The sequence below is a fragment of the Mytilus californianus genome, unplaced genomic scaffold, assembly GCF_021869535.1.
Source record: "Mytilus californianus isolate M0D057914Y unplaced genomic scaffold, xbMytCali1.0.p SCAF_11, whole genome shotgun sequence".
NCBI lineage: Eukaryota > Metazoa > Mollusca > Bivalvia > Mytilida > Mytilidae > Mytilus > Mytilus californianus.
In genome coordinates, this window is record NW_026262593.1 from 48,574,333 (window position 1) to 48,599,390 (window position 25,058).

At 33.7% G+C, this 25,058-nt stretch overlaps 2 protein-coding genes and 1 long non-coding RNA gene across 3 annotated transcripts; all 3 read right to left on the bottom strand.

Annotated features, from left to right (window-relative positions):
- Positions 1-1,525: 1,525 nt before the first annotated feature.
- On the bottom strand, positions 1,526-4,697 carry LOC127720232 (acetylcholine receptor subunit alpha-like). Its single transcript, XM_052226719.1, has one exon. The coding sequence runs from the start codon at positions 4,674-4,676 to the stop codon at positions 3,498-3,500; it is 1,179 nt and encodes a 392-aa protein (XP_052082679.1). The 5' UTR covers positions 4,677-4,697; the 3' UTR covers positions 1,526-3,497.
- A 977-nt stretch (positions 4,698-5,674) lies between these two features.
- Positions 5,675-6,843, bottom strand: LOC127719230 (acetylcholine receptor subunit alpha-like). Its single transcript, XM_052225246.1, has 2 exons — positions 5,938-6,843; positions 5,675-5,680 (listed from the first exon to the last, which is right to left on the bottom strand). Exons 1-2 carry the CDS (start codon positions 6,841-6,843, stop codon positions 5,675-5,677), a joined length of 912 nt encoding a protein of 303 aa, XP_052081206.1.
- Positions 6,844-16,848: 10,005 nt separating this feature from the next.
- Positions 16,849-23,532, bottom strand: LOC127720234 (uncharacterized). Its single transcript, XR_007990673.1, has 4 exons — positions 23,388-23,532; positions 19,938-20,174; positions 18,210-18,336; positions 16,849-17,100 (listed from the first exon to the last, which is right to left on the bottom strand). It is a non-coding gene; the product is annotated as an uncharacterized LOC127720234 (long non-coding RNA).
- Positions 23,533-25,058: the final 1,526 nt, after the last annotated feature.

The following is a 25,058-nucleotide window of genomic DNA, read 5'->3' on the forward strand; positions in this document are numbered from 1 at the left end:
GTTGCGATGACAAGAAACAGGACTGACGGACTGACGGACGGACGGACGGACGGACGGACGGACGGACAGAAGGACGGACAGACGGACAGACAGACGGACAGACGGGTCAAAAACATTATACCCTTCGCAAAATATTTGCGTGGGGTATAATTAAGTGTGCACATGTGTGTGCATCACATTTTCTACTAGATACATTTGCGAGTACCTTATAACGCACTGGTACCGACGTTTACATGCACCCAATTTTAAGGCTGGTTTTATCATTAATTTTAATTTCACTTTCCGCTATACAGATGATGTCTTTTAACTGAATAATTCAAACGTTGGTGACTATGTTGAATGTACCAATACCAACGAACTTGAAATAAAGGGTTCAATAGATACATTCAATTATACCTCACATTTTGACTTACATCTAGAAATTGACAATGAGGGTCGGTTGGGAACCAAACCGTTCGACGTAAGAGATGATTTCATTTTTCCAATTGTGAATTTTCCATGTCTATGTAGCAGCACTTAAGCTTCGCCTGCATACGGAGTAATTATTTCCCAATTGAAACGATATTCCTATCATGATTTCCTTGATAAAGGGTTATTGCTTAAAATGAAGCTTTTGCACTAAGGGTTCTAAGTGGTAAATTTGAAGTCATCCCTTCAAAAGTTTCACGGACGTCATCACGAGTTGATTGACCGTTATGGAACATCTGTGTCACAAATGACTACGGATATGTTCCACTAGTCGTAACCACATTCCCATCCTCGTCTTCTCGATTTTTACATTACCAAAAGTTTCTTAATACCGGATTTTAACTTTTTTTTAGCAACACGACGGGTGCCAAGTGTTGAACAGGATCTTCTCTATTCTTTTTTTTATGGCCTGTTATTCTGTATTCTGTAAAGCCCCACCCAGACCCTTAGTTCTGTAAGTTCAGATGAGTTATGTTAAATCAGAATGTATATTTTACAATGCTTATATAGGGTAAGCCTTGGGCTGTTTTCTACTCTTTAGTCGGGTTGTTGTTTTTTTGACGCATTCCCCATTTCCATTCTCAATTTTATCATCTATTACTAATGATAGTTACCTGAGACAATGCCCGATTTATAAGAATAATTCGTTAATACATTAACCACGAAATAGGGTAAGGGGACTGGAGCCAAGTAGTTCAGTGGTTGTCATTTGTTGATGTATATCATAGTTGTTTCTTAGTTTATGTGTACATAAATCCGACCGTTAGCCTTTTCGTTTTAATTGTTTTACATTTATCATTCCGGGTAATTTTATGCTTGCTATATATGCGGTATGGGTTTTGCTCATTGTTGAAGGCCGTACGGTGACCTATAGTCATTTGGTCTCTGGTGAAAGGTTGTCTCAATGACAATAGTACGACATTTTCTTTTTTGTATAATAAAGCAATTACAGTAATCATCCTTTTTTTCATCACATTAAATATTTGGAAATCATGCTACATCTTCTTGTTTTTACGAATCAGTTTGCATTTGATAATTTTCATTCAAAAGGAAAAAATGAAAATAAACAATTTTTTTCAATTTTTTTATTAACAAATATAAAGACGCGATCATATTTACAAGTTGATATATTTCAATATATTTATATCAATTTCAATTCAAAAATGTACAAGTTGATAATTTTTTTAAATAAAAAAACATCATCAACATAAAAAACAAAAAACAAACAACAATTGTCTTCAAGTGTCCCCTGTTCTCAATTCCGTAAACCGTTAAACAATCTAGCCAAAAGATTTTACAGTATCTTAATTTGTGATGTGACTATACATGTTAATTGTTATATAAATTATGTGATTGGTGCATGTGCTTTGGTATTTGTGGTGCCTTCTATAGTACTTTATATATCTTATATGAAATTAACATTATGTGTATCCACTGCCATTGTCAAACAGTCACAGTGACTTGAATACATATATATATATTAAACATATACATTTTGCTTATATCATATGCTTTCATTGAGGTGTAAAAAAAGCTACAATGTGTATTTCAATCCCTACAAAATACAAACTGAAAGATGGTAATATTACTTTGAATTTTAGTTAGAAGACTAAGATCACCCGCACAGGTTTTAATTACTGCCTGTTTTGACTACTATACACAAAGGGTGCACTGGTTGCCTCTAAACTGGTTACAGCGTCTTGTAGGTTTGATAAACCTTTTTTGGAATAGCCAAACAGGTTTCGCATCGTTTCTTGAAAACTGAAACCAGTTTTATAAGCTTATCAAACCCCGTCGGGTGGTTTGAACAGTTTAACATACCAATGCCAGAACTTACATTTGTTTCAAAACTGGTAAACCGAAAAAAAAAAAAAGTTTAAAACCATGAAATAAATTATTTTCATCAGACACAATTCCTCGAATGCTTACGAATTTGACCTGTTATTTGTTTTAAGGGATAATCCATACTGTTAAATGAAGATAAACTGATAGATGTGCGACTTAAAAGAAATATTTCAATATGAGACTAGAAAAAAAAAAAATGCAAATTAAAAAAAAAATATGTCAGATAAAAGTCTTTTCGTTGCTTTACTTTAATAAGTTTTTAAGGAGTTTTTAAGCATACATATCTAAAATATAAACCGCAAAGAAGGACAAGTTACAAAGCATATAACTTTGTTTCAGAAAGTAAACAAACAAAACCGTATTTCTTTGCGAAGTCGTATGTTATTTTCTTTGATGTCGTTGAGGTTATTTTGTTGCGTTCGGTTGCTTTCTCAATTTTGCAAAGCAAACATCTTCAATTTAATCATAAGTTTCTAAAACCTGATTGCAAGAATGAACTACTTTTTTAAGAAAAGGGAATAGTAAATTTTGAAATTATTCTCGCGTAATGCGCTCCTAATGCCACTCATGCATTATTTTTTTTTAAGAATCTACATTTGCGGGTCATTCCCCAAACAGATTTGCTACATGTACCTACCTTAGGTCATTTTTTGGGGTATAATGTATATGTTACTAGTTTAGCTTTATGCTTAATAAGTATATTTTTAAGTCGATAGTATTTGTTAAGTTCTATACAATTCCCTTAATTTGAAAGATTACACATGGGGGAAAACACAGTAACGCAAAAATAGAAATGTTTTAAACATATCTAGGAGACAACTTTCATTGAATACTTTAAGGATCTAATTTCTTGTACCCTTACAAAATAGACGTTACAGAGCAGTCTGTTGTGAAATACATTTCAACTGAGTTGTCTCTTTTTTAAAGCCAATATTTTTTTTAATAAATCAAGTTTATGTTAAGATAAATATATACATGTTTATGCTACTATGTCTGTATATTTCATTATATAAACGTCTATCATATCAAATATATTCATGTAGGTCCAAATTTATATATAATTATTGATAAGGAATTTAGAATGCCACCACAATCTTTGGGCCAGGACATAATTTCTTTTTTGTTTTCACGCTACACACGCGAAGTAGACAGACTATTAAAGTTCTTAGAAAAGATTATACAAATTAAAATGGCATTTTAATCCTAAGTTTCAAAATGATCATTATAACTACTGTTAAAACTATAAATGATATAAACAAAATCCAAAACATTGCAAAATCTACAAAAGAGGTAAAATCAGACCAGGTCACCTTCTTTTTCTTCTTGGTATATTCCAAATCATTGACACGATTGTCTTCGCAACAACAACAGCAACATGCACATCGCATCAGTGTTTTAACCCAATCCGGCACCCTGCTCTGACTGTGATGCATGCGGAGCTCAAGTGCCGTAATACAAACTGTTATCACTCCGAAACCGAGTAAGACCATCAAATAATATCCGAAATAGGATCCGGACGACTTGGGTAATTCCGAACTTACGATTGTCAGAAAAACGGCAAATGATAAGAAAACCGTCATTGCGTATCCCATCTTTTCCCCACTGTCCGCTGGGAGGACATAAGTAAACACATTTAGAAGTCCTAGAAATATGACCGGGATAATTATGTTAAAAATATAATACCCAGAGCTCCGTTGAATTGTAAGTGTAAATGTGACCTTTGACTCTGTTCCTTCTTTATCCTCCTTTGCGGAAGTTGAAACTATGCTCCATTCTGCACTTTCTTCCATATCTTCTGTAGAAATTCCATCCGCACCTTTTGTAACATTCACGTCATCTATGAAGTATGTCCAAACAACAAAAACAAGGTCGCACGTTTGTTGATCAAAAGGAAAGTGAGTAATGTCAATCGTGCATTTGGATTCGAAAACCTCGAACGGCTGCCACCATACAAGTCCAATATTCATAATCTGGGCTAGGATAAAATCAGACCCAAGTGTAGTCAATTTGGTAAAGCCGTTTTTAAGTGTCAAATCTGGTTTCCATATTCTATCTTGTGGAACATACAGAATCATGACATCACCAGTGTTCCAGGTTAAATATTCGTCGGTCCATCTAACAGATAGGTAACCAGTTGTTGTTAATTTACCTTCAACTTCATCTAAACCATTAATACCAACAAGGATCATGTCTAGATCAACGTTCATCGGTTTCGAATAATCCTTGTTTGGTCGAACTATTGTACTATAATTTGAAAACAAGTCAGTGACAAGAGTCTGGGCGGCATCTCCTCCGCCCATCTGTCCAAGACATGGAATTGCTTCAAAAGATATGAACAGTGAAATTTTTATTATTTTGTCCATGTCTACCGATCAACGTTGGATTAATGAATGCATATGCAAACTGGGTTTAAGTCGATGTAAATATAATACTATGAATAGTCATATGTTAAAATGAAACATGGGGCCATTAAAGGGAAATCTCATTTTTTTTATTTTTCTAATGAGGTAAATAATGGCAATCTCCTATAGTATCTATATACTGATTTGAGACGAGTATATATAAAGGTTAAGATTTCCTACATTTCTTTGCAAAGAGTGTTTTAAGAGAATATTTCCTTAAATCTTCCCTCGCAAGTTTTTTGTCTTTCTTTTGTTTTTTGTAAGTGAACACGCTACCACTAGTATGATCAAGTGTAATCGATCTGCATAGATAATAAAAGAAATAGTGGAGCATACATTAATAAAATATAGCAACGACTAAAATTACGATCAAAACTTGTTTAAAACAATGATATCATTAACTAAATGAATTAAGCTTTAGATAACGAAACAGATACTAAATTACGTAGGTCAATTGTTTTAATGACAAATGTTAAACTATGTATAGATGACGGCCTGAATTAGGGGATGGGAGGGGGTCCTTCACTTCTGCATTCTTTAAATTTTAGGCCATTTTCCTCTATTCTTTATAAATATCGACAAGAATTTTAAGTATTATCTATTCTTTTTATTTCAGCACCCCATAATTCTCTATTCTGTATTTTTTGTTTTTACTTGAAAGTTTCTACTTCTTCTACTGCATCGTGCATTGTACAAATTCAAAAGTTCATCGACGAATTAAAAAGAAGATAAGATAAATACATGTATATAAAACTATGTCTGTATATGTAATTATATAAACGTCTATCATATCAATTATATTCATGTAGTTCCAAATTTATATATAATTATCGATAAGGAATTAAGAATGCCACCACAATGTTCGGGCCAGGACATAATTTCTTTTTTGTTCTCTCGCTACACACGTGAAGTAGACAGACTGAATTCTTAGAAAAGATTATATAAATCAAAATCACATTTTAACCCTAAGTTTCAAAACAATCATTACAACTACTGTTAAAACTATAAATGCTATAAACAAAATCCAAAACATTGCAAAATCTACAAAAGAGGTAAAATCAGACCAGGTCACATTCTTTTTCTTCTTGGTGTTTTCCAAATCATCGACGCGATTGTCTTCGCAACAACAACAGCAACATGCACATCGCATCACTTTTTCAACCCAACCCGGCACCTTGCGCTGACTGTGATGCATGCGGAGTTCAAGTGCCGTAATACAAACTGTTATTACACCAAATCCGAGTAAGACCATCAAATAATATCCGAAATAGGATCCGGACGACTTGGGTAATTCCGAACTTACGATTGTCAGAAAAACGGCAAATGATAAGAAAACCGTCATTGCGTAACCCATCTTTTCCCCACTGTCCGCTGGGAGGACATAGGTAAACACATTTAGAAGTCCTAGAAATATGACCGGGATAATTATGTTGAAAATATAATATCCAGAGCTTCGTTGTATTGTAAGTGTAAATGTGACTTTTGACTCTGTTCCTTCTTTATCCTCCTTTGCGGAAGTTGAAACTATGCTCCATTCTGCACTTTCTTCCATATCTTCTGTAGAAATTCCATCCGCACCTTTTGTAACATTCACGTCATCTATGAAATATGTCCAAACAACAAAAACAAGGTCGCACGTTTGTTGATCAAAAGGAAAGTGAGTAATGTCAATCGTGCATTTGGATTCGAAAACCTCGAACGGCTGCCACCATACAAGTCCAATATTCATAATCTGGGCTAGGATAAAATCAGACCCAAGTGTAGTCAATTTGGTAAAGCCGTTTTTAAGTGTCAAATCTGGTTTCCATATTATATCTTGAGGAACGTACAGTTGCATGACATCACCATTGTTCCAGGTTAAATATTCGTCGGTCCATCTAACAGATAGGTAACCAGTTGTTGTAAATTTACCTTCAACTTCATCTAAACCATTAATACCAACAAGGATCATGTCTAGATCAACGTTCATCGGTTTCGTATAATCCTTGTTTGGTCGGACTATAGTACTATAACTTGCAAACAGGTTAGTGACAAGAGTCTTTGCCTCATCTCCTCCACCCGCCTGTCCAAGACAGGGAATTGCTTCGTAAAATATTATGAACAGTAAAATTTTCATTAGTTTGTCCATGTCTACCGATCGCGAGCAACGTTGGATTAACGAATGCGAATGCAAATCGGGTTTAGGTCAATATATTACTACGAATAGTCACATGTTAAAATGAAACATGGGGCCATTAAGAAGCAATCTCAAATTTAAATGTTTCTAATGATGTACATAATGGCAATATCCGATAGTTTCTGTATACTGATTTGAGATGAGTATATATAATGGTTAAGATTTTCTGCATTTCTTTGCATAACGTTGTTAATTGATCTAGAATATTTCCTTAAATCTTCCCTCGAAGTTTTTCTTTCTTTCTTTTTTTTTGGAAGTAAACCGGCTACCACTAATATGATCTAGTAAGGATCTACAGATTATATAGATAATAAAAGAAATAGTGGAGCATATATTTATAAAACATAGCAACGACTAAAATTACAATAAATACTTATTTAAAAACAATGATTTCATTTAACCTAATGAATTAGACCATGGATAACGAAACAGATACATTATTACGTAGGTCGATTGCTTTATTGACAAATGTTTAACCATGTATAGATGACAGTTTGGAATATGTATTTTTAAATTTGCTTGTACTTGGATGCTTCTACTGCATCGTGCATTGTACATTGTATAAATTAAAAAATCCATCTACGAAATTAAAAGATGTTAATACTACTATTTACAAGACATTGTATTGATTTATGTCCATGTCCTATGTAAGAAACCATATAAGAATACGTAATTTTCAAGCAACACATTATTGACATGTTGAATTTGAATTGTCGTAAGCACAATCCCTCTCTTTTCCTCCAATGTGACCTAGTGAATTAGACTTATCTTTGAACTTACATGGGAGGAAATCGACAGGTACCACATGAGGAGCAGAATTTGCAGTATCAGTGTTTGTACATATAGGTTGTTGCAACTGCATTTTATCTTTATTTCTAATAATTCAATTAAAAAGTGTGAATATTACTAAAACTGCAAGTTACAACTAAATTTTCATATTAAGCAAAACGTTTGCTTGATAAAAGATAAATATATCATTGGACGAGCTGGATCTTAAACTTAAACTTACTGGGCTATGGGTTTGCATTACAATTCCAAGGTAGATGAGCTGCATAATTTTTTCATCTTAAGTATTAAGAAAACCAGCGTTCTATTTTAGTTGTAGGTGATTTCAATATGAAAATTTGCAGTGATTGTTTGTGTTGACTTTCCTACTTTTTTTTAATTCAGCCAGTTTTCAAAGAACAAAGGTCAAACAACTATTTGTTTTACGCTTTATATATTTAGTTTTGTTTAAAAAGAATATTATAAAAACACATTTCTTTCTTTTTGTTACCACTGGGTTACAACTGGTGTTGCTAGAAAGACAGTCACAAAGGATACAGTCAGACATGAAGACAGTGAGTGCTTTGGTTATTACATGATTACACTCATACGTTGAAGTTCCGAATTTGCAGTTGAGGAATCCTGATACGTTGTAGTTCCACATTCAGGTTATCCACATCTTCTTATCCTTCTGGAGTACCTGAAATCATCCCCGGTTTTTTTGTGGGTTCGTGTTGATCAGTTTTTAGTTTTCTATGTTGTGTTTTGTGTACTGTTGTTTGTCTTTTGGTCTTTTTCTTTTTTTGCCATGGCGTTTGTCAGTTTATTTTCGACTTATGAGTTTGAATGTCCCTTGTCTATCGTTAGCCTCTCTTTTGCAGTTGAGTTTCTTTGACTACAAAGTGTTTATAAATTATTAAAACCAAAATAATAAGTATTAACCAAGTTTTATTTCATTAACAATTTAACTTAAAATGAGCAGAGATTTTAGAGGTCGCAACTTCATTAGGCAGAGATGAACGTATACAAAAGAAGATGTGGTAGGATCGCAAATGAGACAACTATCCCCCAGAGGCCAAAGGATGAGGATGGAAACGACTATTGGGCAATGTACGACCTTCAACATAAGCAGTTGTTTTAGGGTGGGTCTCCATACGCAACACAAGTTTGAACCCTTGTTTCCAGGTTATTTTCTATAAGAGTAAAACAGATAAAAGGACAGGAAACCAGTCTAGCGGGTTTTATTGGTTCTGTTTCTAGTCTATTATATTCTAATATGTTTTGCTTGATTTTCTTAAACATGTGTATTTGGCCGAACGAGCGTACTTGATGAAACATGTTTCATGCGCAGTGAAATCAGATTCATATATTTTAACACTTTTTGGATCTCAAGTTACTGAATCTCTTTGAACACGATTTATATCTTACAGATTCAAACGCTTAGTTACTAGCAAGGCTATGGACATTACAGTGTAAGTTAAATTTTCAAATAATAAATAATCAAAATGTGCTTCAACTATAATGTTGTCGTTCCTTCAAGCATATTTGATTCTAGATGATTAAGAAAAATAAGGAGATGTGGTATGGTTGCTTATGTGATAACTATCCACCAAAGACCGAAGGACGATGATGTTAACAATCACAAGCATGAGAACATCCTTCAACAATGAGCAAAACATATACAGTATGCATATAGTAAGCTATAAAAGACACCGGTATGTCAAATATGAAATAATTCATTTATGAAGAATACATGCTTGAATTGTGCTAAAACCAATAAACGAAAAACAATGAGACAGACAACAACCAACGACAATATCTGTTTTACAGCCGACTGACTTGAACCCTTGTTTCCAGGCTATGCCTACTGACTTGGAACATGCATATTGGTATGAAGAACGTGGCCGGAATAAACATATTTGTGAGCGCTCATCAGACTCCTTCACATGAGATTGATTAATTGATTGATTTATTGGTGTTTAACGCCCCTTTCAGCACTATTGTGCTATTTAATGGCGGTCAGTTTTTAGTGGTGGAGGAAGCCTTTAAATGGGACAGTGGTGTTGATTTACCAACAAAACATATGAACAAACTGGTTAAATCAGTTGGAAAGGACTTATTTCATCAGACACTAAAAAACACAAAAAACTAAAAAACAACAATACCAAAAAGTTAAAAGTCACAGATTACCGATCTCAGAATTTTTTTTTTAATGATTTAAACCTTTTATAAAAAATATGGATATATCCATCGAGCAGAATGCATTATTTTCTTGTCAGCTGGCGTAAGTTATTGCTATTTTTTTATTCTTCATTGTCAAGTATTATTGTAGAACCTATTTTGTCTCTATTATACATAAATAATTACGAGGTTTTGGTACTCTTAAAACTACATGTATTATCGTCAGAGTTGCCACGGGTCTGCGGTACTCTTAAAACTACATGTTCTATCGTCAGAGTTGCCACGGTTCTGTGGTACTCTTAAAACTACATGTACTATCGTTAGAGTTGCCACGGTTCTGTGGTACTCTTAAAACTACATGTACTATCGTCAGAGTTGCCACGGTTCTGTGGTACTCTTAAAACTACATGTACTATCGTCAGAGTTGCCACGGTTCTGTGGTACTCTTTAAACTACATGTACTATCGTCAGAGTTACCACGATTTCTCTGGTACTCTTAAAACTACGTGTACTATCGTCAGAGTTGCCACGGTTCTATGGTACTCCTAAAACTACGTGTACTATCGTCAGAGTTGCCACGGTTCTGTGGTACTCTTAAATCTACATGTACTATAGTCAGAGTTGCCACGGTTCTGTGGTACTCTTAAATTTACATGTACTATCGTCAGAGTTACCACGGTTATGTGGTACTCTTAAACTACGTGTACTATCGTCAGTGTTGCCACGGTTCTGTGGTACTCTTAATACTACGTGGACTATCGTCAAAGTTGCCACGGATCTGTGGTACTCTTAAATCTACATGTACTATAGTCAGAGTTGCCACAGTTCTGTGGCGCTCTTGAAACTACGTGTACTATCGTCATAGTTGTCACTAATCTGTAGTACTCTTAAAACTACGCGTACTATCGTCAGAGTTGCCACGTTTCTAGTTTTTAATGCAATTCGTGTTTTTTTAAACGTTCAATTTTGGTATCACCGAAAACAAATTATTAGAGTGATTTTACTTGGCAAAAGCGATACTACGATTACAGAAAGAAATGCTGGCCCTATTTTTAAATTTGATTTCAAAACTCATTTGTAATTTTGTTCGTGTTGTATAGTCTCAATCTAATGGGTAGGGGTTTTGGGGTTATTGTCTATTTTTCAATAACATATTTTTCTTATTTCAACGGAAAAACACTGTTTTTTTTAACTTCCTTTCTGAAACAATATTTTTTTTTGTACGATTTGTGAACACACCCCCCTCCCCCCCCCCCCCCCCCACTCCCCCGTGTCTCCTTACGTATTTACTGAGTTGCATTTGTATACAAAATTGAAATTAACTTCCTTAGAGTTTAAATGGTGATCTCTTCAATTAGAAATTCGTAATTTGTTATTGTAATGTTGAATTTCCAACTTCAAATTTAAGTGCACTTTTTCTTCACTGTTTGACTGGTGTATCGAAAAATTGTCACATGAACTTGTCATGTCGGGCAGTAAGACTCGTGCTACGTCAGTTTAGTCACACGGGATGTATAAATACACAGTTACGTCTGGTCGCAAAGGGGATGTATAAACACGTACACAGTTACGTCTGGTCGCAATGAAATGTACAATTCGATGTCTCGAGTAAAAGTGCGCCATACTATTGTATGTTAAAATCACGAGAAGAATTTCGTGACTATATAAATTCCAACGCTGACCCAAAAACCATACCGTACACTAGATATAACAATTGTAGACGAATTAAAGGGCAATATCTGTGCAATTTAATTGTTTCGTAATATGATTTAATAAAAACAAGGTTAAATACAATGGACTGAATTAAACCGAAACTAACTAAAAGAAAAGGAGAAAAGAAATTGACAATAATACAATCTTTATGACTGATTAATTATTTTTTGTCTAAATTACACTACTGTCAGATTATTAAATTCATTTCAATTCGGTTGTAAACTGAGTATTGATATAACCAGTTGTTACCAGGTCATTTAGAAAAAAACAAGTATATCAAATGATAGAATAGAACAAAAAATACTGTCATGCGCACAGACTTTGTTCTTTTCCTACGCGCATGTGCATGTTAATCATACTTAATTCTTCGAACAGCTGGTGACTTGATGTAAAGGGGTAGGACCTTTTTTCCCCTGAATTAAATTTCCGGTAGCAACAGTTTCAAAGAGCCTTTCAATCTAGCAATTACAGTATCAGTGTTTGTACATATAGGTTGTTGCAACTGCATTTTATCTTTATTTCTAATAATTCAATTAAAAAGTGTGAATATTGCTAAAATTGCAATTTTTAAAAGTTTTCAACATATCATGAACACCCCTGTGTCATCAATCTATTATAGTAACAACATTAACGGTACCAATTTTAATGCATCAGATGAGTAGACCTGATTTTGTGCAGCAATTCTTACTGTTTTCCATATTAAATCAATCAATATGGCTCTCTAATCTAAAGGAAGTATGCAAACTGTAGTTTGTTATCCCCCCAAATGATTATTCATATTGGGTTAGTTGTGAAATAATATGAAGACAAAAAATTTCCGGATGTCCTTTCCGTCATCATCAGCGGTTTCAGATGTTATGCTTACTACTTCCCACTTGACTCCTTGATGGCTCCGCCTATAACAACAGTGGACTGATTTTTCCCTTTTTAATGTTGGTACTGGTGCACTATATAGCAATGAACAGAATGACGAATGTCACCCTGTTTACTCCTTGGGTTACTCTCACCAAAAGATGAATGTGGTATTGAACATTGTTGTTATTTGTGGACTTCGTCTATCCGGCATCTAAACCATGCTTAAGTGTCCGGTTAGATGTAATGGATGTATAAATACGCAGCCACGTCTGTTTGGATCAGGAACGTTTAAACGGATGCCTCGAGAAGGGAAGGTGTCCCGTTCTCTGCACAGTAAACCCTTCATCCCGGTCGAACCCCTTTGCAGAACATTCCTTTTGATTAATTGTCCATTTGTTTTTGTCCCAAATATATATGAAATATTTACCATTGCACGTTACGCAAACAACAATCAATCAAACAAAATGTAGCTTACCGCATACTGATGTGTTAAGTTTTGAAATCTTTAAATATGAATAGAATAAAGTTGTTGGTAAATGCTAACGAGAAAGTAAATCAATATCACAAATGTACCAGAAATATACGTTTAGAGGCAAATCTCTTTTGAACGACCATATGGTTCTCAACGGATTTCAAATGTGTTTTACAATGTTTTCTTTGTGTAATGCAGTGGCGGATCCAGAAGGGGGGGGGGGGGGTCCGGGTGTTGCAATCCCCCCTTTTTTTTGGACGATCAATGCATTTGAATGGGGACATATACATGTAGTTGGAACCCCCCCTTTATCCTGGGTTGAGAACCCACCTTTTAAAAATGGCTAGATCCGCCCCTGTAATGCTGTTAAATTATATTGAAATTCTTCTGATTTTTTTTATTATAATCAATGAACTTAAATGACATATTATATAGACACTAACTTGTTTATTGTTGAACACCGCAAGTTGACCAATAGATTTCATTTTTAATTTTGTTTCGTTTGGTTGATGTCTCATGGGCGCATACCCCAAATTCCGTTTTATTGATTTGTATGAATTATTGTACGAGCTAGGTTTATATGTTTAGGTATAGAAATCTTAAATCCTCCAATCTTCTACATTGGGCTATTTCAGTTTAACGTTCATACTGTAATGGTTGATGGCATAAAAGGGAGATGCATTGTATGATTCTTACTGTAAAATGATAGGTGGTAGGTTTGTGTATTTTGGACCTACATGCATTCAAGTCCTGCACACATCTGGAAAGGATCTACCTATAATGCAGGCCTTATTGGCATTATTATTCAAACTCAGTCTTATTAGACATTTGCGGAAACTGCCATACACCTACGATTAGGATTACAATTGCATCTACAGGTAGCATTTAAATCTTGGGTCGTCTCAAAGCGTAAATATAAACCGTCGTTCCAAACAAAGACTAACTCCTATGATGTTTTTCTATAGTTGAACAACTGGTACATATTTTACATGGAGTGATCCAGATTCAATATGCTGTGAATATACGGAGTTTGATAGAACGGACAATGATCATTTAAAACATTTTACATGAGACATGAAAAAAAAATCGCAATTGTCGTTGGCTAGGTTGGGACAATTAGAAATTAATTTCAGCAGGACTTAGTGTAAAGAAAGGGCGATCAACTAACTTAAGCATGTTGACAATATTGAATGTTTATGCTAAGATATTTTCCATATCTTGTTTGTAAGAGAATGAGGGGTTACAGCGGGTGGGTCCTTAAGAACTATTCTATCTAGTTTTTTTGGCATTATATTTGCCGTTCTGAATATTTTTATTATCTTTTATTTTATTTTTTGGTTACGGTTTTGGTATAACAAAAAAATATATACGCAAAATAAAAACAACACCGTTATCAATTACTAGTAACATCTTTGTGTCGAATATATATAATTTTAACGTCAGACTCTGTTGAAATGTAAAATAGGTATAATCAAATAGGTGGAATTTTGCTATCTACCTTTTCAAATTAAATAATAACAATACTGGGTCTGGTCTTGCGTTGCTGCATGTAATTGATTGGGGTTGAATGTATACTGAAACATAACTGATCATTCCCTTTCATTGAAGGCAAGAACATTTCGACGTCAATTCTGATTACACGCTACAACTCATCATTAGAAAGATGCTGACCAAATTAAAAATCATTCCCTTCCATACCAGCCGGGAAAACTTTGACGAAAATCGTCTTTGTGCAATGAATCTTGTAAAATTTCATACTATCGGCAAACAGGAAGTGGCTACACGGCAGATATTGTTTTGCTTACAAGCTGCAACTCATAATTATTAAGCTGCAGACCAAATATCAAATCCATTCCTTTCAGCGACACAGGTAAAAATGACTTCCGGGTTCTGATTGATTTTTTTTGTGCAATTTTTATAGAGATCTTAGGAATAATTTGGGTAAGGAGGTTTTTTTTCAAGGTGTCGATAATTCTCTCCCATGAACATGGGTGGGTCTGGTCTGCTCGAAGCATGATAAATGAGCAGTAACTTTCTTAATTTCTTGAAATTGTACTACAGAGTGCAACTATGACGGTCACACAAAGTTTATCCGCTAAATTATTCCGTTGGTTAAAAAAGATGAAAGGTGCAAAGTTATATTAGGCGAGAATGAATCGATAAAAAAATCTCACACTATTTAAGTCGGTTAGGGAGCAGTTGCGTATCAAAAAAGTGTAATCGTGAAACAAAGGACGTTTATATATCAAAAGGACTGTGCTGCGCGGGTTTGATAATTATATTGTGTAACTTGCTTACCGCATTTTCCCGTTGTTTTCAAGTGCACCGTTTGTAGATTATCCTCTGAAATAAATGTTTGCTGATTTTGCTATACTAAAATAGGGTAAGACAAAATCATTGAACTATAACTTAAAGAGAAGTACTCTGTTTCTAGGGAAAAGAGTATCGTTCTCTGTTGTTTTTTGGGGGCGACAAAATATATCCGAACAGTATTGCTGCCTTATACTGACAATACAATTGATTGTTCAAAAACCACAGAATATGTGGAAGAAGTTTATAAAATTAAATAGACCTATTATACACACTAGAGAGTAAAAGTTTGAACACGTCGTTGGAAAATTAAAAAAAAAAAGTACAAAGTTATTTGGATTTTTGGGGTGACATCCAGTACAGAGTTTCGAATCTGTTGTTATCATTTGCGCTGCATTCGTGTATCGTCGTAAAGACTTATTAACATAACAACAAAAAATCATTTGGTTTTACTATGTATCTCTATTGTTGTTGTTTTTTAATTTTGAGACGACCCCTTGTTTTTCGTCAACTGTAATCGTAAGTCTAAGTGTAATCCTAGGTATAGACCTAGTTTCCGCAAATGTCTATTATGCTCCAATTCATCGTATAAGTTTACTTTGTTCATATGAAAAATAGTTGAGCTTGGATCGTTAATCCGCCCTCTTGAACTAAACCAATCAGGTTATTTTATGTCAGCATTCTCTCAAGGTACAAACCTTTCAAGGCTATGTTGTTGAATTGCTTGTTCATACATGCGAAAAGTTAATCTGAATTATAAAAATCTAAAGAATGCTTGCAATTTTCATTTCAGTATAAGATTTGAACATACGAAAGGTCGTATCTGCCCGTAAGGAGATGTGTTGCAAGCGGTGTTTTTCATCGGCTTTCCACCAGTGTTCATGTGTTAAAATGAAGACTTAAAAGTTCGGCACAGATTTTATTCATACATAAAGGAGATTTCTGTATGTTTGTAAGTGAGACAGTTAATATATCCACCAAAGACCAAAAAAAAAGACGCCAAGAAGTAGTATCAACTTAGTCTAGTCACTGTGGGTCTTCAACATGACCAAACACAAAAAAAGGGTGAACTACTCTAAGAGTCTAAACAGGCCTACGATAAACAGAAAGTGAAAATTCAAAAGAAACAATTGACAACATAATTGAGTCAAAAACATTTAAATTAAACAATTATACATATATCAAAGGAAAACAACGACCAATACTTGACTGGACTCGTCACGAAATAGACGGACAAGATGGAAAAGATGATATTTGATGTTTTTGTATCCGTATCTGTTCTTCATCTTTAAGTCACAGTGAGGCCTTAAACACGGATGAAAAGTTCCCTCAACACCGGTTTGAGCGGAATTTTTTGCTAAATGAGGATAACACTAGACCTGTGTACTGCAGTTTGCTGTACTCACAGGCACTTGTCTGTCTCTGTAAACATATTACCTCGCAGTCTATTACTCTGTAAAAGTGTTATAATAAGGTATAGATGGATTTTTTTCAGTGCAATTACCATCATAACTAAACATTTTTGCGAGCGCTTCGTTCTGCCAAAATCTGTAACAGTTGTATCATTATAAAACTGCTCAACAGACTATAAAACTAAGTGATGTACATTTCATCAGACACATTCATCATCATCTAAATACAATAAAAACAAGAAACAAAAGTTTAATCAAAATCGTCTATAATTCAAAATCGTAGACATTATTTCATAAACAGATTGGTCTTCAATGATTATCCAAAATTTCTGTAGATATTTATATCCGTGATTTAAAAACAAATATTATCAACAATACAACTTCTTTGTTTATTTATCAACCACATACGGCATATGTATATTGATATAAGAAGATATTGTCTTGATGCATTTATTAAATATACAACTATAACGCTGCAAATATCCCAAACCGTATATGGACCTACAATAAGAAATAAATCATCGTGTAGCTGATGTATGGTGTCGTCAATTTTAAATTGTCGACTATGTTTCCAATTTTATAATGCTTGGTAAAATGTGACAACTGTCAAGTCAATCGTTACTACTCGGTCATTCTCGCTACGCCGATCGAGAATTGCCGATTATTTACGATTGCTTTTAACTACGTTATAGGACAGAGTGACTGTGTTCCCTGTCAATACAAACCTTAATGAAAGGAGTATTTTTAAAGCTGTCAACTTTTATTTCGTAACCAAGTATTTTATCATAAATGTTCGATGCATTTACGAACTCTAAGAATTATTTACAATACATGATGCATGTGCCCCTTACTATGAAGAGAAAACAGCCACGGTTTGTCATTTCAACAAAATTAAGTTGGAATCAAAGTCGGTAAAAAACGAACAAAAAGATTTATGTGTTTTAAAAATGTAATGTTTTAAAAGGGTTTGAGTGTTTACGCACCAAAACAATGTGTTTTACTACTGATACTCACCTTAAAAAATTTGGAGAACTAATTTAATTGGTTCATTTATAATCATTATCAGAACAGAAAGTGGAACGCGTGCACACGGGATCTGTAATTTAATACGATTATCTATTGTTTTGAGTCAAATTCAAGTTTGAGTTTTTCTAATGGTATATTTGAAAACTTCTTCTTGTAGTATGCACAACCGATTCTTGTAAAATGTTGTGTTTTATACATTGTATAAGGTTGATAGCTCGTTGGTCTGCATATAAAACTTAAATTGTAAACAGTTTCCCTTTTTAAAATTATATTGGTAGGGTTTGTGTTGCTAAGCCTTGGTTTTCAGGTGTTGTGTTGTAAACTGTTGTTTGTTTTTTCGCCGTTTTCCATTTTTTGTCATGTTTTAAATGGTTTCTCTGCGACTTGTGAGCGTTGTTGGCCTTACATTTGGTATATTTCGCCTTTTTTTTCCTATAAAACCAGTACACGAACTTACTCGTAAAATTCAGATTCTGAAGAAATTTTTTAATTGAATTGATTAAAAACTGGATATATTTCTCCAGCTGATATTATTCAAAAGCTGTTAGAATAGAATAGTTTTCTGTACCATAAAAACATCATACCTTGCACTCTACGGCATACTAATACAACCACCGTTTCCTGCAGTTACTTTGGAGGGGAAAATTCCACATAGGGTTTCAGCCATGTGCAATCCTGGCAGTTGGTTTACCTTACAAGTAGTGATCACTTCTGAAATGACAAATTATACGAGGTGCACATATCATATAATATACAAATATTCTGCCGATTGGAAAGGGTTGATTGCATAATTATAGATAGGAAACCGTCATTATTTAATGTTGTAGAAAATTGACAACGCTTCACAACCCAAAATGTTCAATATGTATCAGCAGTACGGTATACACATTTTAAATTTAAATGTACAACCCTATTTTTAAAGTTTGAGGGCTCTTTGTCTAAAATAGGTGTTAAACCTGTTTTGTATTCCCGACATTCACCAAACATTAATCGGGTCTGCATTAAATGCAAACCGAGCAATACCAAAACGGCATATATGCAATGGATTACAGTATAATCAATGGAAGTTCTGGAGAAATTAGAATATAGCTAACCTTATTGATTCTATAATGATTTGAACAAGAATTTAGTACACACTATATAAAATTAAAGAGATGTGGTATGCTTGCCAATGATACAACTATCCACCAAAGTTTAAATGAAGTGGATATAAGCAATTATAGAAAACAGTACCTTTCAAAAATGAGAAAAACCCATACCGTATAGTCGGCGATGAAAGGCTACAGCATGAAAAATATGAAACAATTCAATTGAGAAAACTAACGGCCTAATTTATAACAAAATAATTTACGAAAAACAAATATTTGACAGACATGAACTAACGACATCCACTGAACTACAGACTCCTGAATTGGGATAGGCACATAAAGAATGTGGCGGTGTTAAACACGCTTGAGGGCGCCAACCCTCCCCTAATCTAGAACAGTGGTGTAACAGTACAGCATAAGAACAAACTTTAAAAATCAGTTGAAAAGGGCATAACTCATCAGATCGATTAAAAGCAGAAAAACATCTAACACAAACACAGACCGGACGTTGCATATATACAGTTTGTTTCCGAAAGACAGCTTTTCAGCTTGATTTTGTACTTTTATTTGGTTGCATATGAGCTTTCTATAAAAAAAATTAAAGAAACTGGCCCAATGGCGCTGAACCATCGTAGCCCTATTCCCTCAAAAAAGCAGGGGATTTTTTATTCTGTCTCATATATTAATTAAAAAATGTAATCGAACTCAAAGGTAATTTAAAATGGGAAAGTCCATAAAAACAGACAAAACCAAACGCTCGATTATATTAACCAACGGAACGATTTGAAAATAATTGAAAACAATTGTCATATACCTAACTTGGTAAAGGTATTTTCCAAAGTGGTTTTAAGGTATACGCCAATGAGCACAACTATATACCACAAAACCCAAAAGATCAAGTGTCAATACCATATACCACCCCCTAGGTCACATGTACAGTGGTGGAGATAAAACTAGTTTTGTGAGTACTCAGCTATCCTCTTTTTATTTCGATCAGTAGTGCGTTTTAATTTCACCTTAGAGGCAGCACAACAACATTACCAAATTGTGTATTATATTGAAGTTCACAGACAAAACATATTCTTAATCCGTTCACAAAATAGAAAAGTCCGGAGAAGCGACTTATGTGTAAGTAGCGGACTCACCAGTCTTACATTTAATGCAATTGTTTAAACAAAAGTAATGATGAAATCTCAAAAGTGTATTTAAAATAACTGCACCTACCTTTGCAATCTTCCATGCAGGGTGGTATTTTTTTGCCCTCAATGCAAATCGGAACGTGTATTGCACATGCTATCAACTGAGATCTTGTCCTTTCTATGGTACAGAATTTAATCTGTTCGAGTATAGTGCCCAAATTGATATCTGCAATATCCACCGAAGTATGTCCAAGATAGTTCGGAAAGCTCGTCACATTGAATCCATATTTAGCACAATGTTTGCTTTGAATCGTCTGGCAAGCTGTGGAAGAGTAGAATGTTAGAATAGTAAGTAATGTAGCCAATCTGATTAAAATACAGATTGTGATGAAGCAGTATACATTTATTTTAAAGTAGTTGGTCTAGTGGTATCGAGCCTGCCTCCAGTGCGGGAGTGTGTGATTTCGATCCACTGCCGGGTCATCCAAAGACTTTCAAATTGATATTTGCTGCTTCTCCGCTAAGCACGCGACATTATGTATTTAAAGCAAAGACTGTTATCTTGTGAACTAGCACGTTTAAAATCTGGCTCAGAGTGTCTGTCTAGTAAGAAGCAGGATTCATATTCATATCGCATCGTATTCACGTAGACTTAGTCATATTATATATATATAGACATCCATAGAAGACCGTATGATAACTTCTTGATATTTTTTTTTATATCGGTGGGTTGCTGTCTCATTGAAGTATATCCCAAATTTCTTTGGCTCAATTTGTGCTCCTGATATGTTGAATACAACTTTACAGGTCATGTATATATTTCTTCGTTTTTAAAGTCGTAAGCTTGCTGTCTCAATATTGAAGTTAACCCTTTTTAACTTACGACAAAACATCTTACTAACGCATTCTATAGATGGGAGGATGAATAGATTGATGAATTGCACACGCAAAAGTTGTCCAGGTAAATATGAAAAATCTGGGCCTGTCCATTAATTAGAAAATCTTATTGGTCAGCACTTTTTTAAAATATTGACTTAACAAAATACCAGGATCACATGAATTGTAATTATTTGAATATGATATAAAAAGGAATGGCAAAAATATCAATAAAATGTACTCAATCATGATTATATTCAGCGTGTAGTAATGTACTCAATCATGATTATATTCAGCGTGTAGTAATGTACTCAATCATAATTATATTCAGCATGTAGTAATGTACTCAATCATGATTATATTCAGTGTGTAGAAATGTACTCAATCATGATTATATTCAGCGTGTAGAAATGTACTCAATCATGATTATATTCAGCGTGTAGAAATGTACTCAATCATGATTATATTCAGCGTGTAGTAATACTAAATGTATAAGATAGGTGGATGAGTGATTTACGTCCAGTTGCAAATATTACGTGCCTATCAGGACGAGAACATGTTGATGTGTTATGAATATGAACCCTGCTTTGTACTAGACCGACACTCTTAACCTTATATATTAGTACACAATGAAAATGTTTGCAAGACGATTTACATCCAACAAGCATACATTATTTGATACCGAGCCGAACAACAGTTTAGTCTTAGTCATAAATGCCGCATGCTTAGCAGAGAAGCCGTAAATACCAATTCTAAGTACTTTTATTTCGAAGTAATAAACCAAAAATAAATATATAAATGAATATATGAATAAATGAATGAATTATAAACAAGTAATATATAACAAAGTATATGAATTAAATAGTATTCTTATCTTACTCACATAAAGTATGAGGGTCTGGTCGGGGGTACCTCATTTCTGCGTTATTTTTTTTTTTTGCCGTTTTTCTCTACTCTTGACCATTATTCTTCATTCGGTATTATTTTGGCCTATTTTTCTCTATTCTTTATTAATTTTTTGGGGTCTATTTTTCAGCCATATTCTTTATTAATTTTTGGGGGCCTATTTTTCTCTATTCTTTATTAGTTTTTTGGCGTCTATTTTTCTCTATTCTTTAATTTCTTAATCCATTTTTCTGCTGTATTGACACACTATTCTATAAACCCCATCCAGACACTCATGTATTATGCTCGATATAGATTTTTTTCACGCTTTATATATTTTTTATTCTTAGTTTCCATATCACAAAAGTGGTGACAATTATTAAACCCCAAATTCACGTAAATAAGGTTACTTAACTTTACAGATACATTTTTCCCCAATAGATCTGCAGAGGCGGATTAAACTAGGGGTGGAGGTTTGCGCGCCTTTCCTGAATTTGGCATTTTTTTTCTTAAAACTATGAAAATATATTCGTTTTTTTTTTTACCAACGACCCCTACTTGACTCGGGAATTCTGAATCAGCGCCTTGTCAGCTAAATCTCTCTTTATCATTTTATACGCTTGTCAATTCCAGTAGAAGTCGTATATAACATTTGCATGTTTATAAAGTTAAGTGTCATATGAATTTATGTGTCTGTACTTATATAATTTGATTCTCAATTTCTGAATTCCTGGATAGGTAAATTGGACCACCTGCTCCCAACTTATATTTTCAACTCCAGGAATTTTGTTGACAGTATTTTAAAGAAATATATAGCAATAATTATGAAAATGACACAGCAAGTATATAAATGAAATTGACAGTACAATCCGTAGTGTAAGCTATATAGAATACACCCGATACATGAATTTCCGTACCGCCATCTATCATTAAATGTCCAACAGATTTATGTAGCTCTACACTTAAAACAAACATTCCTTGACCTATAATGGTTTACTTTTATAAATTGTAACTTGGATGGAGAGTTGTCTCATTGGCACTCATACCACATCTTCCTATATCTACTTAGAAAATATTTAGACCCTTGTATCTCTTTTGTTGAATATTTTTAAGTAGGTCGGTTTTGTAACACCTGTTGTGATTCAACCAGAAGTCAAACCTCTTATGGTATTTACTGGCACTTTAGTAAAGGTCGTTGGAAGAACCATTTCCACCTGCAAATTCAAGATGGGCAGGGGGTGGGGGAAGAGAGCGTACAGGGCGGCTAAATATTTTTTTTCGCATAAGATGGGTTATTAATAAGAATAATCCACCCATTATGCCTCAACCCTTTTCTTAATAAGCATCCTTCCAAGAAGAGAGATATGGTAAATAATTATTATACATACAGTGATATACTTGGAGGAGAGAATAGAAAAAAATGATAATTGTATAGAATTTTCAAAAATTCTGTCACGGAAAAATCCAAGTATTATTATTTTTTTCAATAATGATTTATAATATAAAACTGAGAAAATTAATTTTAGAAATGATATAGATTAACAACATAAAACTACATGTAACAAAGGTATTGTTTGGTAAATAGAAGAAAATAAAAATAGGGATAAATTGATAGAAAAACAATTAAGAAAACTTTACTAATTATCTAAATTCAAAGTAATATGAAATAATTATAAAAAAAAAATTAAAGTAAAATATTAAAGCAATCATCATTTAATCGAATAAATTGATAAATTCAATAGTTAAAAAGATTATAACCAAAGATATATCTTACCTGGTGGTGCTATACCGGGAAAACCCGTCAAACCGGGCGAGCCATTCAAACCAGACGAACCACCGAAACCTGGTATCCGAAAGCAAGTAACCAATACGCAGGAAATTAAAAAAATCAGAATTGCAGACACCACCGTTAAAGCCATTTCTATCGCAAGATAATAATTTTGTCTAGAATAATATCGTATTGTTTTATAGACAAAACAACTATTAAATGAGGCACCCAAAGGTTTTCGTTAAGTGATGATTCCGCCGATGGAATCTTTCGGGAACTGACCAATTGGCAAAACTTTTAATCGTTTAAGAAGAATTTTGTAATGGAGGAGTTTTTACTATACACTGAAAATGGATGTTAATATTTTTCTTTATATAAAACCTGTGTATAGAATCCTTAAGTGAACTAGTAGTAAATACAATGAATATCTTTTACAATATCTCGAGGCGATGGTCAACAATAATTATGCACAGGCCAGGGTAGTATATCAATTTGATTTACTGTATTTTATTATTCGTCTATCTAAGATTTTGAAGAAAAAACTGTAAGGCACAGACCAGGTGTTTCTTGGGAAAAACAATTTTTTCGACTTTAATTGAAAACAAACTAAATACAAACTAAATACAGATACAAGACATTGCTTTGAAACTCAATGTTAAATTAATTTTCCACCTAATTTGAAACACACTTTTTTCTCATGAAATTGAGTACAAGCAATTAATTAAGAAAACATGTGTTCCCCATAAAATCTTGTAATTTCACCCGAATATTTTTGAAAGGTTTGTGCATCAGAGGGACATCAGATGTGCAACAGAATTACTAGTACACTGGGTGATCAACATAAATGAATTCGTGTTTAATGTTCTGTCAAGATATATTTAACAATAATTTTATTTGCCCTGTGTTTGTCAAAGTGTTTGTATTGTTTATGTATATTCTTAAGGTGGTACCCAACACCATGACTAATATTAATTTGGCTCGTTTAATTTTCATAAAATTTTGACAAAATGTTTACTTTGACCCTTTGACAAAAATATAAAAATTTAAAAAAATTTGAACCAACCACTTTATCAGAAAAATTTCATTGGTTATATAACAGTTTGACAAACACTAATTTTGATCATTGAGAAGCTTAATATTTCCTAAACAATACAACGTAATTAAAACGTTTAGCTGATTTTTACAGAGTTTTCTCCCTGTAGTGTTAGGTACCACCTTAAATAATATTATCGGGCAAATTGTGAGTTTTATTTCAATATCTTTGCCCAGTACATTATGCTAACAACAGTTAGAAAAGAGCTCCGATTGGTCAGGTGCTGAGGTCCATCTTGAATTTGCAGCGAGGTGTGAGCTTCTGCTTCGTTTTGAAGATCATATTGTGATTTTGAGATGAAGAACAGCAATTAGAGCGCTGTTGTGGTTTATGTCATGCTTGTGCGTGTTGGGATTCCCTTGATATTTACGTCACATTATCATTATTTTTGCAAGGAAATAAACAAGATAATGTTTTAATTAGCTAAGAATAGTCATGAAAGGATTGTCTGATTCGTTCCTAAATATAATGCAATAATTATTTATTAATCTATTTAATTTATCTTTAATGTTTTTTTATTTTTTTTTTTAATTATTTTTTTTTTCTTTCTTAAAATAAGTAACACAAATTTGGCAAAGTGTAGC

Excerpts from the sequence above, each read along its gene's own strand:
- LOC127720232 (XM_052226719.1), bottom strand. The coding sequence starts at position 4,676 with ATGGACAAAATAATAAAAATTTCACTGTTCATATCTTTTGAAGCAATT.
- LOC127719230 (XM_052225246.1), bottom strand. The coding sequence starts at position 6,843 with ATGGACAAACTAATGAAAATTTTACTGTTCATAATATTTTACGAAGCA.